Raw genomic sequence first — 18,738 nt, forward strand, 5'->3', positions numbered from 1 at the left:
AGGTTTCTTTAAGTATGACATAAAGCTTAAGTGAAATATGTGTGACTCTTTCTTCTTTCTTGAAATCCTGCTAAAAATAAACTTAAAATGCATAAAAGCACAAGGTCAGGAAAACTAGAAAGAAAACTACAGCAGATAAAAGATGCCAATAAAATTTTAGAAGCAAAAAACAGATGGATGAGTAGTAACTAACTCTGTAGGAATCTGAAAGCTCAGTGTCTGGGATGGGGGTGAGGAGTGAACAGAGGTAGAGAAATTAAAAAGAAAGAAGCCAAATCACACCACAGAACTATAAATGGTTTAGGATTTGTACCTGTGAAAGGGATTATGATAGTGTTGGTAGTGTGAAAACTAGAGTCATTGAAAGACCTACATAAAGACCTTTTGGGACCACGAAGTCACAAATTCTTCCTATGTAGCCTGCAGCTACCACCCTTCACCACAGTAGAAGATAGAGGTTTTCTCTCAGAAGAGGTTAGACCAAAGCTATGAATTCAGGGACACCGGGCCAAGCTGAGGGATGGTGATTATTTAAGGAAATCCTCTAACATGGAACACAGATCAAAAGAACAAAGAGAAAAAATAAGATCAAAGGAAACAGAGACAATTCAGGGAGCAGAAGAAATCTGCACGAAACAAGAACAGGGTAGTTTAAGAGAGGAATATCCAAAGAACAAGGGGGAGAAACCTAGAAATTCAATAAAATGTCTGGAAGTTAAAGTTAAGAAAATCTTGTAGATTTTAAAGTAAGAAGACCAAGAAAAGGAAAATAGAAAAGATTAGGAAAAATAAAGATTTAGTCCCAGAGGTTGAATGTTCAAAGACAAGAGGTCCTAAAAGATACAAGAGAGAAGAGGGAGAAGTTATTTTAAAAATTAATACTATAAATTTCTAGAACTGAAGGACACAAGTTTTTACATTAAAAGATAACAGCAAAAGCAAAAAGACTTGTCCAAGTCATAACATTGTGAAATTTCAGAACAGCAGAAATAAAGGGAAGATCCAAAAGCTTTCAGAGAGAATAAGCATGCCCCCTGCTATGGATTGGGAATCAGAATGGCATTGGATTTTTCACCAGCGACACTGGAAATTCCAAGATAATTAAGCAATGCCTTCCAAATTCTGAAGGGAATGTAAATCTAGACTTCTATACCCGAGTGAAATTATCAACCAAATGTGAGGACTGGTAATACTTTCATACAACATCTCATTAATGTACTTCCTATGATTTATTTGTCAAAGGTTAATGGAGGAAAAACTCCTCCCAAATGAGAGAGTAAACCTAGAGAAATAAAAACATGACATGCAGAGAACAGGTGGTCCAATTCAGGAGAGAGATAAGGAGGAGTCATCAAATGATAGTGAAGGAAGCTCCAGGATGAAAAGTATACAGTAGGCTAGAAGCAGCTAGTCCAGATTGTGGAGGAGTACGGAGGGCTCCAGGGGAGACAGCTCCCAGAAAAATATGAAATTGACAGATGACATGATATATCCAAATAGACTGAAAAGAGATTTTACACCTCTGATGGGAAGTTTAGAGTTGTATAGAAATTTAGAGTGAAACAGTGTAAACAATAATAATAATAAGGTAATTATTAACTCTAGGGGGGAAAATCATGTTTTAAAGAAAAGGAATTGTGAATAATATTTACATCACTATAATAATGTAAGCATAATATTTATTTAACAATTGTGTTACCACTATTCTGGGATGATGAGAAGAGTGTGTGTATGTTTGCATGTGTAGCAGGTATGTGTATTTCTGTGTGGCTGTGAGAGGAGTTGAAAGAGAACAATATTGTCATATTACATAGTTGAAAATCATGAAGTAGGGGTGCCTAGCTTACTCAGTCATAGAGCATGTGACTCCTGATCTCAGAGTGGTGAGTTCAAGCCCCATGTTGCATGTAGAGCTTACTTAAAAAAAAAAAAAGAAAATCAGTAAATAATTATATGGATCTGAAAAATCAATAAACAGTTGTATATGCATATTATTATTTAAGACTATGAAAGTAAGTACCAGAAGAAACAGGTAAATGAGTTGGAATTGCTGATCTCGAAGAGTGGTAATCAAGAGTGGTGAGTGATAGGGCAGAAAACTACTGTTATTCATTATAAGCCTTATTTTATTTCAAAACTGATAAAGGAATATTATATAATAGGTGCCCCAAATCTAGCAGCTACTATTTTTTTAAATCAGTAATTTCCTTATAGATCAGAAATTTCGAGTTATTTTCTTAGGGAAAAAAACAGAATTTAGTCACATTAATTACAAACAACTATAAAATACCGACTAAGAACCCTAACAAGAAATGTATGTGATCAATGAAGAAAAATAAAAAACTCAGTGGAGAAAGATGCCAATTCATCCCCAAATAACTAATACTTTGAGTGGAATTCCAATAAAAATACTAATGATAACGACAGCTGGTTATCATATATATATATAAATGCATGAGTTCAGGGGCGCCTGGGTGGCTCAGCCGTTAAGCGTCTGCCTTCGGCTCAGGTCATGATCCCAGGGTCCTGGGATGGAGCCCCGCATCGGGCTCCCTGCTCAGCGGGAAGCCTGCTTCTCCCTCTCTCACTCCCCCTGCTTGTGTTTTCTCTCTCGCTGTGTCTCTGTCAAATAAGTAAAATCTTTTAAAAAAATAAAAATAAATGCATGAGTTCATAATTGTATTCAAGGGCGCCTGGGTGGCTCAGTTGGTTAAGCGACTTCCTTTGGCTCCGGTCATGATCCTGGAGTCCCGGAATCGAGTCCCACATCGGGCTCCCTGCTCAGCCGGGAGTCTGCTTCTCCCTCTGACCCTCTTCCCTCTCGTGCTCTCTATCTCTCATTCTCTCTCTCTTAAATAAATAAATATACAATTAGCAAAATCCCACTGTGGGAAACCCTGTAAAACAAATAGCCCAGTTTCTTCAATTAATAAATTCCAAGGAAAAAAACTAGGAGAGAGAGAAAAAACCTGTAGTTTTTAAAAGAGACAGTAACTAGTTTTTTGTTGCTTTTTTTAAAGATTTTTTATTTATTTGACAGAGAGAGAGGGAACACAAGCAGGGGGAGTGGGAGAGGGAGAAGCAGGCTTCCCGCTGAGCAGGGAGCCCGATGAGGGGCTCGATCCCAGGACCCTGGGATCATGACCTGAGCCGAAGGCAGACACCTAACTACTGAGCCACCCAGGCGCCCCGAGAGATAGTAACTGTAACATGGACCTTATTTGGATCCTGATTAAATAAAGTAAAAACAACAACAATGAGAAAATCAGAGAAATTTGGACATTTACTAGGTTTTTTTAATGATATATTGAAAAATTACTGATAAGTCTTTCTGGGTGTCACAATATTGTTATGTTTATATTTTTAAAATTTCTTACCTTTAGAGATACATATAGAAATATTTACAGATAAAACAAGATGCTGCCTGTGATTTGCTTGAAGTATATTCTTGTGGTTGGGGAGAAAACGGACAGGGGTATCAATGGAACAAGACTGGCTGTGAGTTGAAACTGGGGGATGGATATATGGGAGTTTACAATTTTTGTTTGTGTTTAAAATTATCCATTAGAAGTTAAAAAAATATATCCAGGCAGAAAAAATCTGACTTGTAAAAAGATATTTGAACTAGACAAAATATATGACTATTTTACTGATCTGAAGGGTGAATGACTTTCTAAGCATAAAATAGATGAATAATAAGCTAAAGAAAAGACTGCTACTTTAAAATAAAAACTAAAAATGTGTGTATGCTTTCAAAATATTGTGAAATTAAAAGATAAAAACTCGGGGCACCTGGGTGGCTCAGTCTTTAAGCGTCTGCCTTCGGCTCAGGTCATGGTCCCAGGGTCCTGAGTTCAAGCCCCGTGTCGGGCTCCCTGCTCAGCGGGAAGCCTGCTTCTCCCTCTCCCACTCCCTCTGCTTGTGTTCCTTCTCTCGCTGTGTCTCTGTCAAATAAATATATAAAATCTTTAAAACAAAGAAAAACTCTAAGAAAAATACTTGCAACTTACGGCAAATAAAAGTTTTAAAATACTTAATATGTAAGGGAGTAACACACTGTGCTTATAATACACTAGGCACACTTTACAAAAACTATCCAAGTTATTAAAAATAGAAAAAATACTAGGAGCACCTGGCTGGCAATTTGTGGAGCATACAACTCTTGATCTCGGGGGTCATGAGTCCAAGCTCCACATTGGGTATAGAGATTACTTTAAAAAAAAGCTGCTAATATTCTGTGGTCTAATAGATAATTCATAGAAGCTCGAATAGTCAATAAATAAGTATATATTTAACTTCACAAGAATAAAATAATTGCAATTTAAATTTTACTAAGATGTCAACCTATCAAAGTAGTGAAGATTATTGTTAATGACTAACACCTGTTGATAGTGTAGAGAAAAGGCTGACTTCTTACATTGCTGGTGGCCATGTAAGTTGGAAGAATCTTTCTGGAGAGCAATTCAGCAGTATTAGTTGAGGTCAGAAAACATTTATACTTTTGATCATGTTATTATGCTTTCAGGAATTTGTAGCACTGTGATCAGAGATACGTACAAAGATGTATGTGCTAGACGGTTCATACGAGTTTTGTTTGTAATAAAGAAAAATTGGAAGCGGGGTGCCTGGGTGGCGCAGTAAGTTAAACGACCCACTCTTCGTTTTGGCTCAGGTTATGATCTCAGGGTCTATGGATGGAGCCCTAAGTCATCTCTGTGCTCAGCACGGAGTTTGCTTAAAATTCTCTCTCATCTCCCTCTGCCCCTCCCTGCTTTGCTCTCTCTCCCTCTCTCAAACAAACAAATAAATGAATAAGAAAAATTGGAAGCAACCTAAATTTGAAAAAAAGAGAACATTTAAATAAATTATAAAACATCAATACCTTAGAATATTAGGGAACCATTAAAGTCATGTTTTCAACTGGAAAATAACCCATCAACAGGTGAATGAAACTTTAATTGTGGAGTATCCATATAATGAAATATTAGTCAGCAACAAAAAAGAATGAATAACAGATACATACGACAACATGAAGGAATTTGAAAGCATTATCCATAGCAAAAAAAAAAAAAAAGTCAGACCAAAAAAACCCAGAATATACTATTTGAACCCATTTATATGTAATTCTAGAACAAGCAAAATTTTCTCTGGCTAAAGAAGTCAAATCAGTGGTTGCCTCTAAAGTGAGTCCAGGGATTGACTTGGAAGGGGCATGAGGCAAATTTCTGGGAGGGTGGAGATGTTCTATATCTTGTTGGGTGTGCATTAGCTGGATATATCATTTTGTCAAACTCAACTCCCTTTAGCTACTGATTTTCAGCTCTCACATCAAATATTAGTCCAAAGATTATAGCTTAGTAATATGCTTAAGAAAAAAGTTTCAGTCTTGTTACTTCTCCAGCAGCCAGTACCGTTAACCATACAGTGAGGAGTTGAATCAGAGAGGGCTCAAAGTGTCTTCCAACTCCAACAAAATGCTATTTGTCCTTAGGAAACAAACTAGATATAACCATAAATAGAGAAGACCATCTTATATGGAGGCATGAACCTTTGAATGTGTAAGTTTCCATTAAAAAAAGGAACAAAGCGGGCATCTGGGTGGCTAAGTCAGTTAAGTATCTGTCTTTGACTCAGGTCCTGGGATCCCTGCTCAGCAGGGAGTCTGCTTCTCCCTCTCCTTCTGCCCCTCTCCCTCCTTCATGCTCTCTCTCTCTGTGTCAAATAAATAAATAAGATCTTAAATAAAAAGAAGAGGAACAAAGAGAACATTCAGCTGATTACCAAAATTCATCCTTAATATGTGAAAACATAGTTTTGAATCGTGGCAATGAATTTTTGTTAATTTGATGAAATGTGACTCCACGGAAAACCACACACAAAGGTCACTGAAAATGCATTTTAGTAAATTTAAATGGAAATGGTTTGTTTTAATGGCCATTTAAACTGGCTTGATATGAATATCTGGAAGGTGATTGATGATAGAATCAACAATGTCTCCTCATGAGATTAAAAACCTTCAAATAATACTATTAGCAATTAGAAAAAAGAATCAACTCTTTAAACCATTCATTTTAGTTATGAAGTAATACATATACATTTAAATGCAACAACCAAATGCTTTTTAATTGATTTATTATTAAGCCATTATTAAATTAAATAATAAAAAGTAAATATATCCCAACCACTCTTCTTACCATGTTTATTTTCCAAAAGTAGTAAATGTTAATAATTTGCTCCACTCTATACATGCAATATGATATGTATATATACACAATAAAAAATAGGAATACATGCCCCTGTTATTAAAAATATTTGTAAAGTGTTACTTTTTCTTGCCATTTTAGTGTTACCACAAGCAGTCACCCAGTTTGAAGAATTGGTTGGTATGGCAGAGGCTCTGCTTAAGGGTGGAGGAACCATGTCCACAGCTGCATCCACCCTCTGGAGAGCAACAAACAACTCCTCACCAGATTCTTTTGCCTCTACGTGCAGTAATTCTAACTCTAATTCCAGTTCACCGATTTCCTTGAAAGCTGAAGAAGAGCATCATACTGATGAGAAACAGGTCAGTTGGAACGCCTGCCCTATCTTTCTCTGGGATACAGTAAATACAAAAATTAAAATAAGACAACAAAATGATGGGGCACCTGGCTGGCTCAGTCGGTGGAGCATGCGATTTTGATCTAAGGGTTGTGAGTTCAAGCCCCACATTGGGTGTTGAGATTACTTAAAAATAAATTTTTTTTAAAAAAAGACTACAAAATGATCCTTGTTTTATCAGGTAACTTTAGGTAAATTTTGGTCATGACCATAACATTGCAATTACATAAAACAATTTTTTAACAATAAATCAAAAAAAGTTTGTTTCACAAATATCCAGTTGAGAAAACTAAAGTCAAATTGTGGTCAATGATGAAATTATTAAACTAGAAAATTCTTAAATCAGTGATGAATAACTATGCATTGAGGGTTACAAAATTATATCATTGAGTGAAGGTAAATTTAAGCTTCTGCACGCTGGAAGAATATAATCTTTTCTTACTTCCCCAATTTCTCTTCAAGAAACAGAAGCTAAAAAGACAAGAGTTCCATTAGAATCGGGTATCAGCTTTGGAAAATATGCCTTCCAGAGCAATAATTAAATACTAACAATCTAACGTTTAGAATATTTGAATCTTGGTATATCAGTTTCCTTTTGCTATGTCACAGATGACCACAAACTTAGTGATTTGTAATAACACAAATGTATTATCTCAGAGTTCTGTAGGTCTGCAGTGTGGTAAAATCAAGGGGTCAGCAGGTGCATTCCTTTCTGGAGGCTCTATGGAAAAACCTGTTTCCTGCTTCTTTAGGTTATTGTAGAATTCAATTTCCTGTGGTTGTAGAACTGAGTTTATTTTTTTGCTGACTGTAGAGGCAACCCACTTCTAGAGGCAACTTCTGGAGGCAACCACATTCTCTGATTTATGGCCCATTCCACCACCTTCAAAGCCAGCCATGGAGGCAAAGCCCCTCTCACTCTTCCAATCTGTCGTCCTTCTTCTGCCTCTTTTTTCTGGCCCAATCTTCTGCCTCCCTCTTGCGCATTTAAGAGCTCCTGTGATAAAATTGGGCCCACCTGAATAATCCAGGATAATCTCCCCATCTCAAGGTACTTAACTTTGATCACATCCCCGTAAAGTCACAGATCCACAGGTTCCAGGAATATGGGTATCTTCGGCAGACCGTTATTCTGCCTACCACACTTAGTATGAGGTGTTGAGGGTGGGACTCCTCCTTAAACCATCCGATCCAGATCACATGACAAGAGCTTGTATATACTCTGGAACAAATACCTCATAAATATTAGGAATTGTACCAAAGGAAGCATCAAACTCTAACCCCTGAAATGTAAAATATGTATTAAAAGTAAAATACATCCCCTTAAAGAATGTTGATTTTGTTTTGTTGTTATTGTTTTTAAAGCTTTTATTTATTTATACGACAGAGAGAGAGAGAGACAGGGAGAGAGGAAACACAAGCGGGGGGAGTGGGAGAGGGAGAGGCAGGCTTCCCGTGGAGCAGGGAGCCCGATGCAGGGCTCAATCCCAGGATCCTGGGATCATGACCAGAGCCGAAGGCAGCCGATTAACGACTGAGCCACCCAGGCACCCCAAGAATGTTGAGTTTGTTTTCTGTTTTGTCTTAACTCAATTAGTAAAATATTTCTCCAGATACTACTTTCCTTTTCTTTTTCCAGTTTCAATTATTATTTTGTATTTTTTCAGTTCAAGATTGAAAAATGGCAGATTGCCCGTTGTAACAAGAGCAAGCCTCAGAAGTTCATTAATGATTTAATGCAAGTACTCTACACAAATGAGTATATGGCCACACACAGCCTGACCGGGGCGAAGTCCTCTACTTCGAGGGACAAAGCCGTAAAACCAGCTATGAATCAGAATGAAGTTCAAGAAATCATAGGTATAATATGATTGTATTACATTGTCACATGAATTTGAAATTATTTTACCATTCAAGGTTAAGTTATTCTTTCATGGTCTTTTTATTGTTTATTTTTCTGTAAAAGAAAAATCTCAAGAGAGCCTAAACCTCTTATTAAATATGGTAAATTTTATAGAAAAAAATTACATTAGAGCAGTTACTAAAATAAAACTAAATTTTATTTCACTGAAATGTTGGAATTCATAAAATTCATAACTTCAGAAAAATGCATTTCAAAATCCTTTCAAACAAAATTTCAGTAACAGTTTATATCTTATTTTCTCTTTCTTATCTTGGTTCTAGATCCCTTATCTTTTAGTCTAGAAAAATAGGGGCTGATTTCCTACTTATGGAGTTTTTTTAATTTAATTTTATTTTATTTAAATTCAATTAATTAACATATAGTATATTGTTAGTTTCAGAGGTAGAGTTCAGTGATTCATCATTTGTATGTAACACCCAGTTCTCATTACATCACATGCCCTCCTTAATCCTACTTAGGGTGTTTAAGTTAATGAATCTCCTCAACTGTAATAATCTAGATATCAAATAATTTTTTGCAAACATCAAAAAATTTAGGGAATCACTGAATCTGAGCTCTCTGTATTTTAAATATGCCATTTCTCATGGAAGTTTGGGCTCCTTTTGCAAAATGGAGACAAAATTACATTGTGGATTGCTTAATGTTTTATCTCAGTTCATACCCTAAGATGCAAAGGCCTCAAAAAGGGTTTCTGTGTGTTATTGTTGTTTTTTACAGGAGTCACAAAACAGTTATTTCCCAACACAGATGATGTTTCAATTAGGAGAATGATAGGGCAAAAGCTAAACAACTGTACCAAGAAGCCAAATTTAAGCAAAAATCTGAACTCTCAGGACATTAAGTAGATCCTTTTGGTAAGTCCTCTCAATCGTCACAATCCCTTCCATGTGGCAGGAGGATGTAATACTTTTCTCCGTGGAATAGCATTTTGTGAACATCCTATTAGAGAATGCCAGTGGCCCAAGAAATGCTAATAGGTATTCGTGGGGGTGGAGGTGAGGATGGAGAAGAGGATTTAAATTTGGGAATGCTAAGTTCAAATACAGATTTTCCTTTTCCAGAACCTCTCAGAGTATTTTATACTGTTTGATATGCCCAAGTGCACCAGAAATCTCTACGAAGGTTATAGAGCATGTAATGTTTTTCAAATGTGTTTTACTGAGAAACTTTTTTTTCTTCACAGAATGTATGTTAACTTGTGGGTGGGAGTAGAAAGGAGCCAAAGCAGGAACACTTGATAATTTAGGAATTGTTTCTCTGCAACAGGGGAGATACAGATCCTAGGGAAATCTCTGAGGTACATCAATGGGACTGAACTTACAATTCTAAACAGTCGTTTGTTTTTGGCACCAACTGCTGGCTGGAAATACCAACCACTGGCGGGGTCCCCTCCGCCATTCTCCCTCCTGCTTCTCACTGTCTTTAAATCTTTAAATCAGTTGTTATAGTTTGAATTGGCTTGAAAAGGGTTTTTACCAAGATGTTTCTATTATACAAAGAAAAATAATGGCTTCTACTGAGTTTTGAAGGAAATACACTTTATAGTCAGGCCCTGCCCTTAGGCAAAACTGTCGAGTGGAAGTTTGTGCTTGCTTTAACAACCCAATGTGCTGGCTGATTCACTTGTGCTCATGCTTCCTCTCCATTATTTTGATGGAAAATATGGGAAAAAATGCATTATTGTGTTTTTAATATTTTTTGATTAATAGAGGTATATGGTAAATACACGAGGATAGGTTTTTCTTCCATTTTGTTTACTTTTATCTTTGACTTTCAATTTACATGTTCTTTGCCTAACTCTAGCCACCTTTGAGACCATCTTACTTGTCTTTATGTTCTGACAGTGCTTTAAATAGGATTGGAGCTGTGGGTAATGCAGTAATTCCCTCCACCCACCGTCTACCCATTGCTGACTACCACCCCCAGCACCCTTGAGGGTGGCTTACAGTTTTGCTATATAACTAAGCCTAGCTCTGATGACGGTCAACAATAGTAAAACAAAAAAACCACTTATAGCAACTGCAGGGTGGGTGGTCTTTCCCTTGGCTCATCCATACTGGTAGACCAACTTGCATATTTATAAAAGATATGATATTTGTGTCCTTTTTCTCCCCAAATGATTAAAAAGTTCAGTAGATTGTGAATCTCACAAATTCCCAGTTAGGAGATAATTGCTTAAATGAGCCGTTAGAACTGCTCATTTTGACACGAGGCTGCCCAGTCATCCAGATGTATAATAGCCAAGTTCCCTTGCTAAATGCCGTGTAATCAGAGCTCCAAGGGTCTGCTATATAGGGCTACCCTTTGGAGCACATTATTGTATCACAGAGCTCTGGAAAGTATTTTAATATCCCAACTTCTGCCTTTTTAATACCTCAGAATGCCAAGGGTAGGCACAAAACTCATCTCTGACTATTAGTCAGTAGAGCGTTGAAGAAATTAAAGTTAGAAGAGTTTTATATCAGTTTTGTTTATACCTGCAACCCAGTAGTAGTGTTATTAATCACCTGACTACGACATTAATTCAAATAGAAAAAAGGAACAAATCTTTTGCTAAGAACACAATATGTTCTGGTGCTTTCTGGGCCTGAGCCTCACTTTGTTGTCAAGTTGCTTTGAATAGAAATGTGCATAGAATCAGAAGTGGAGATTAACACTAGAATGGAAAAATTTTCTTAATTGTCAGGTATCTTTCATTTCAAGTATAGCTAAATCCAAATTATTTCAAAAGGACTGAGAAAATATGCTGGGAAAGACAGGGTCACATCCAACCTAATTTAGCCATGCTTCATGAATTAGTCCAGTATAGCACCATCTAGTGGAATGCTGCTATGTTTTTCTCTTTTTGGTCATCTAACAGAAGCCTGAAGATGACTACACATACTCAGGCAAATCATACTCCCTCCTCGCTCCACCCCAAAAAGTATTCTTTGGAAAAATAACTTTCTTTGCATGACTATTAGGAAGGTATTATGCACTGCAAAATCATGTAGACTTTGACAAATTCCCATGCATGCATGCATGCACGAAGCCTAGCAACCCCCACCTTATGGACCCTGTGGTAGACTGCGTCCTCCACCCAGTGCTGAGCGCGAGGTTGCCACTGGTGGCTTGGATTTGAAACAACAATCATTTCCCAGCTAAGATTCGTTTCTGAGAGGATAAGCGCTAAATTCCATCCTCCCCCCCCCCCTTTGTACCTATTATCTCTCATTCCTGTGACTGCCCTCAAGTTGCCTGCAGCTCACTGCCAAGAGCTTCATGTTGTCAATCTTTCAGGCTTTTCTCCATTTTTTGCTTCTTTCTTATAGGAACTAACGAAAACTTTATTTATAAGAATTATAGAATATTGGGGTGCCTGGGTGGCTCAGTCGTTAAGTGTCTGCCTTCGGCTCAGGTCATGATCCCAGGGTCCTAGGATCCAGCCCCACATCGGGCTCCCTGCTCAGAGGGGAGTCTGCTTCTCCCTCTCCCTCTCCCCCTGATTGTGTTCCCTCTCTCGCTGTCTCGCTGTCTCTCTCTCTGTCAAAATAAATAAATAAAATCTTTTAAAAAAAAGAATTATAGAATATTAAAATATCACCTCTGTAACATCCCACTAAATGGTCAAACAGCTTTCTCCTGAAGTTTCCAAAGCTGCCTCAACCAGTTTAATCTCTACAATATTACATATGCATATATTATAACTTAAAGATGACCTAATAGAGCAGTGCTCAAATACGATGGGAGGAACTTTTGTCCCTTGCCCCTCAACTAGGGGATATTTGAAAATGTCTGGAGAGATATGTGGTTGTCACAACTGGGTGAACTACTGGCATCTAGTGGACAGAGCCACAGATGTTGCAAAACATCCTACAAAGTACAGGACAGTCCCCCCTACAACAAAGTATTACCTAACCCAAAATTAAGAAATCCTGGTCTAAAATGACTTCCTTACTTTGGAGATAATGAGACTAAACCTAAAGAGGTTAAATGAATTGCCAAGATTTTATGATTAGTAGCTATTAGAGAGTCAACACTAACATATAGTTCTTTGTATTTTTTGAAGAACTTTTTTTTATTAGTTTTTTGAGACCAAAATGTTACATTAGTTTCAGGTATACAATATAGTGATTCAACAAGTTTATATATTATGCTATGCTCACCCTAAGTGTAGCTACCATCTGTTACCATACAACCCTATTATAATACCATTGACTGTATTCCTTTTGCTGTGCCTTTTATTTCCATGACTTATTCATTCCATAACTGGAAGCCTGTATCTTCCAAGCCCCTTTACTCATTTTGCCCATCCCTCACCCTAACCCTTCTGGAAACCATCAGTTTGTTCTCTGTATTTACAGGTATGATTCTGCTTTTGTTTATTCCTTTGTTTTTGTTTTTTAGATTCTACATATGAGAGAAATCATATGGTATTTGTCTTTCTCAGCCTGACTTATCTCACTTAGTATAATATTCTCTAGGTCCATCCATGTTGCCACAAATGGCATAATCTTGTCCTTTTATGGCTGCATAATATTCCAAAGTGTCTCTGTGTGTGTGTATGTGTACACACACTACATCCTCCTTATCCATTTGTCTATTGATGGACTCTTAGATTGCTTCCATATCTTGGCTATCACAAATAATGCCTTAATAAACATAAGGGTATGTATATCTTTTCAGATTACTGTTTTTGTTTTCTTCAGGTAAATACCCAGTAGTGGGATTGTTGGATCATATGGTATTTCTATTTTTTATTTTTTTGAGGAAACTTCATACTGTTTTCCACAGTGGCTGTACCAATTTACATTCCCACCAATAGTGTATGAGGGTTCCCTTTTCTCTAATCCTTGTCAACACTTGTTTGTCCTGTGTTTTTGATTTTAGGCATTCTGACATGTGTCAGGTGATGTCTCACTGTGGCTTTGATTTGCATTTCCCTGATGATTAATGATGTTGAGCATCTTTTCATTTGTCTGTTAGCTATCAGTATGTCCTCTTTGGAAAAATGTCTGTGCAGGTCTTCTGCCAATTTTTTGAATTGGATTGTTTGGGGGGTTTTTTGGTGTTGAGTTGTATAAGTTTTTTAAATATTTTGGGTATTAACCCTTTATTGGATAGGTCATTTGCAAATATCTTCTCTTATTCAGTAGGTTGCCTTTTTGTTTTGCTGATGGTTTCCTTCACTGTGCCAAAGCTTTTTATTTTGATGTAGTCCCAGAGTCCTTTGTATGTCTTATTGCACTAGTCATGGTTCTCCAGAGAAACAAAACCAATAGGATGTTTATAAAGAGACATTGAAAGAATTGGCACATACAGCTGTAAGGACTGGTGAGTCCAAAATTTGCAAGACAGGCTAGTAGGCTGCAGCCCCAGGGAAGAGTTGATGCTGCAGTCTTGAGTTCAAAGGTGGTGTGAAGGCAGAATTCCTCCTTACTCAAAGGACCTCACTCTTTCTCTTAAGGCCTTCAACTGCTTGGGTGAGACTCATCTATATCATAGAGGGTTAGTTATATGCTTTACTGAAAATCTACTGCTTAAATGTTAATCTCATCTAAAAAATACCTTCACAGCAACATCTAGACAACTTGGTATCATAGCTTAGCCAAGATGACATACAAAATTCTATGTTTTAGGGTCAGAAAGTCTGGTTTAAAAGCCTGCTCTACATCTTGACAAATGTGTGGCCTTCAGAAAGTCACTTGACCTCTCTGAATTTTAATTTAAACAGGGATAATAATATTATCTACTGTAGGGATGGGTCCAGGATTTGTAGAACCTAAGGCTTAATAGTATTTGGAGAACTCACTTTAAGAAAAGAAACACAAAATTATAAATACACAATCAGTTACAACTCTGTGTAGGCTCCATGTCTAATGGGGGGCTTGAGATCAAGAGTCATGTGCTCTACCGACTGAACTAGCTAGATGCCCCAAAATGATATAATGTTTAAAAGTTAACAAATTTCTCAAATATCACTTAATGTAGGGGGAATTACATAATATTTTTACTAACAGCTCTATAATACATTTATCTTACTTTTTGGGGGTTGCATACATGTTGACTAACTTTTCATTTGACAACTTTGCAATAGAAAAAATAAAAAATAATTTGGACTGTCCTCTAGCATAGTGGATGAAAAATTGCTTTTTTTTTTTTACACTTTACAGAGTTTTCTTTCAAATTCTAACTCTTCAGTAGCAATGTAAGTTTTAAGATTGTTGTCAAATTTGGGGAAACCTCTATTAAGTTTCTCTGATATCTGAGCTATAAGATTTCAGGGCATTTCAAATTTTCTATGGAGTGAGCCCTCTTATTCTCTGAATTGACCATATTCATATTTTTGCTAGAAGACACTGAAAACTGGAATGGCCACCATTAATATAACTACACATAGAAGAGATAGCAAAGCACAAAAATAAATATATCCCTTAACAAAATCTCAGAAATGCCCACTGCCACCCCCTGGTTATAATCAGAGGAGAAAATATGACTAAGGGAAAGGGAATTGAATTGAAATTGGACAATTGAAAGGGAAAGACAGTCGTCTTAACCGATTATGGTTGAAATATCTAACTTTTGCAAATTTAACAAAAATATATACACATGTGAACATATCGGAAGGTACTCATGCAAACAAGCTTTATTAGCTTTATAGTAACCTGCCTCTAACCTAGCTCACTTGGGTTTTGTGAATTTTGAAAAAGGTAAACCAGATTTGGGTAACTGCCTGCTATTTAAACAATCAACAAATGTTACTGAAGAAAGACAAACAGAATTGTTGATAATCTTTTAGGATGGTTGATGGGTATGTGGGGATGGTTCATTTTACTTTGTGGGTTTGAAATTTTACCTAATACAAAGTGTTTTTTTAAGTCATTTGAGATAAAAATATATGTAAATATTTTAACTGTTGTTTATGCTGGAATTCCTCTGAATAGATCATAAAATAATTTCTAAGTCACCTCAATAATAATAGTTCCTATTAACAATTTGTATTTTTAAGCAAAAATTTGTACTAGACACAAAAATAACTCATGTAACTATAAAAAGTACTATAAGAACTCTAACAAAATTTGCTGTTTTTTTTTTAATTTGTCTTTGATAGGTATTGTAGGTAACTGAAATAAAATACCTTCAGTTCTGAATCTAACACTGGATTTTGTAGGAGAATCTGCAACCTCCCTGGCGGTGAGCACAGAGACACATAGTGACAGGCTGTTTGAGACATCTGTAATATCGCTGGCTCTTGATGGAGCAACGAGCTTGCTGAAGAAGTTGCATGTAGATTCCATCATTAATATCAGTGATGCATCAAACCAGAGAATTTCTAGCAGTCAATTAAGCATGCAATATGGTTTCTTGGAAATAATGCATTTTCCTGTCCCCAAATGTTTCTCTGCACAGCTAACTTAACACAATAGAACTCATCATAGCAACAAAAACCTCAGCCCCTAAGATTTGTCATTGTCCTCTCAATCACTGTACATTTATTATTACCAATGACTCCCCATTTTAGTTTTTAGATCTTTAGCATAAGCACATGTTTGGAAAAGTAAACAGTGAAATAATCAATGTTCATGAATGTGAGGGAAGCAAAGTTGGCCTAAAATCTGATAATCATATCTAACCAAGTAATGGTGTTTTTGCAATGAAATTACAGGATTATTCTGTTACCTAAAAATGTATAAAATAAGAATCCAAAAAAAAGGCAGCAAGACCTTTTTATTTTAATATAAAACTATTCCACTGCACTCCTGAAAAAGAAATAAACCCAGGTTTTTGTGAGTGTTAAAACAATGCATCGATTTGAATTTTTTTGTTTGTTTACATGCTTCTAACTTTTTATTGCCAAGTACATTAAATACAGATGTGTACTATAAAACATAAATATCATCTAAAATATCCTATATAAGATAACATCCTATGTATTTGGTTGGTTTTATTGCTATACTGCTTGATTTTAACTGGTTTGATTTCATAGTATCAGAAGAAAAAAGAATTGAAAACAAAATCTCATGGGTTGGATAATCACATAAAAAGAAAAATACCACTTTGTAAATGAATGAAAGATAAAACATTCTTCATCAAGAAGCTTCTCCTGTGATGTCAGGTTGTCACACATGACAACTTTGCAATAACAAGCCATGCTTCTTCAGTGTACAAGGTCATGTTTAAACTTGGAAAAGAGGATGCATATAATAGCTGGAAAGTTCAGAACTGTGGACCCAGGGAACATTCCATAATGCTGCTTGATAACAATGTGGTCGTACAAAATAAATATGATTAAGGAAATAACTTATATTAACATTTGCTACTTTTACTTAAATATAAATAAATCTCATTGAAAACATAAAAAAGTATTTGCTCGTTTCTTATTAAGGTATAAAATCCAGGGAAAAGATTGAAACTGAAGAGAGTGCCCAAAAAGCAATTGATATATATGTATGTGTATATGTACACATGTATTATGTATTCATATACATACAAATTTAGAATATGATTAAAGTAGAACCTTCAATAAGCAGGGAAAGGAAGGTTTATTCAATGAATGATACTGAGTTAACTGGTGAATGAGAATAATTATATTCCTACTTCAAACTATATTTCATAAAAAATTCCAGATTAATAAAATGTAAAAATTGGACTGGAATAAAAAAAAATACACGAATATTTTTCTGTTATCTGAAGGACAAGGACTTTCTAAATCCACAATTAGCCCTGCAAAAGTGTCAAAGAAAAATTTACTAATGTATGAGTTTCTACATGTGTGTTCTGCAGTCTTCCTACATGGAGATGATAATTACATACCTTTTTTGTGAATGTCTTTAATGCATTTGTCATTTTTGCAGCTTTTTCACATTTTTACTTACAAAATTTTTGTGCTAATATTGTGCCATAGCTTTTCTTCAACATTTATTTATAATGACTTGTTTTTTCCTGGTCCAGCTTTTGCATTTGAGTTTATGGTTGGTGAGAGGGGCCAGGGCTCCCTGCCGGGCTTCAGACCTTTCTAAGGCCCTCTCTTCACTGTCATAGAGACCACTGACTGATTGCAGCCACGATGACTCCCCTCAGAAATATTTTGTGTAGCCCTGTTCCCTTTGGTCCTCTGACCCAAGCTGAGTCTGGAAGGATTTCTGTCACCAGCCCTGCATTCCCAGACCTTTCACCAGCAGCGGCAAATAGTACAGGGCCCTTGCATTTACCAATGAGCCCTCGACCTTCATAGAGTAAGATTCTGCTGGATCTTTCTGAGATCTGCTGCTAGGAGCCCTCTTAGATACTCTCTGTGTATTTTCTCTGTATCCCAACCTCTTGACTTCTTCTGAAGCTCACCCCTCAGTTGTTAGATTTACAGGTTAAGGAATTTGCATTTCTGGATGAGTTTCTCCTTTTCACGAAGTATACTTTTGCTGGTACTTTCTGAGATCTGCTACTCATGAGGAGCCTTGATGTCTCTGTACAATTTCTTCAAAATTTCCTTCTAATAGCAACTTTAAAAGTCCTTGGTTTCTGCAGGTATTATCTGTTGCCTATTTTACTAAAAATAGCAGGACAGGGTGTTCTGCTGTTGCTCTTTTGTTTTTCTCCTTGTTACTTTATTTGGTTTCTTACAGTAGGGGACAAGTAAATAATGCTTACTTGAATGTTCTTACCAGAGTTAACACCCATTGTTGCTACTGTAGGATCGCTGGGTGACTTAAACTCACCCAGTTAAATGTGAATCAGATGAACAATTTTTTTAGTATATCCTTTGTAATATTTGGGATATACTTACACTAAATAATTACTCATTCATCTTAAATTCAAATTTAACTAGATGTCCTATATTTTTATTGCCAAATCTGGCAACCCTAGCCTATGAAGAGCATAATGAAATCCTAATTCTCATTCTTTTATTCAGAATATGCCTTCCCATCCTCCCTGAGGTTCTCCGAATCTTCCCTTTCCTTGATGTATTAAAATCAGGGAAATGAAAAAATATGCCTTGTTGTGCATCTTTTTTTATTGATTGTGAAGGAAACATTCTTTTCCTTTTCAATATGGATACTTAAGAGCTTTTAATTCTGGAAGACATATATGGGACATATTATATATAATTTTTATATATTACATATAAATTATATATAAATTATATATTTTTTTCAATCTGGATACTTAGAGCTTTTAATTCTGGAAGATATATATGGGACATATTATATATAATTTTTATATATTACATATAAATT

At 36.1% G+C, this 18,738-nt stretch overlaps 1 protein-coding gene across 3 annotated transcripts in view; it reads left to right on the top strand.

Annotated features, from left to right (window-relative positions):
* BEND6 (BEN domain containing 6) overlaps nucleotides 1-17,158 on the top strand; it is a 48,221-nt gene extending 31,063 nt beyond the window's left edge. For 2 of the 3 annotated variants that reach the window (XM_025890720.2, XM_073905261.1), the window contains 4 exons: nucleotides 6,345-6,565; nucleotides 8,268-8,460; nucleotides 9,242-9,378; nucleotides 15,615-17,156. In XM_025890720.2, coding sequence (XP_025746505.2) covers nucleotides 6,345-6,565; nucleotides 8,268-8,460; nucleotides 9,242-9,369 — 542 coding nt within the window. In that variant the 3' untranslated portion in view covers nucleotides 9,370-9,378; nucleotides 15,615-17,156. Of the gene's footprint in view, nucleotides 1-6,344; nucleotides 6,566-8,267; nucleotides 8,461-9,241; nucleotides 9,379-15,614 lie in introns of all 3 variants that reach the window. The other variant, XM_073905262.1, reaches the window with a different exon arrangement.
* Nucleotides 17,159-18,738: the final 1,580 nt, after the last annotated feature.

The sequence above is a fragment of the Callorhinus ursinus genome, unplaced genomic scaffold (assembly GCF_003265705.2).
Source record: "Callorhinus ursinus isolate GAN/ISIS: 27379988/994484 unplaced genomic scaffold, GSC_fseal_2.0 scaffold22, whole genome shotgun sequence".
Classification (NCBI taxonomy): Eukaryota; Metazoa; Chordata; class Mammalia; order Carnivora; family Otariidae; genus Callorhinus; species Callorhinus ursinus.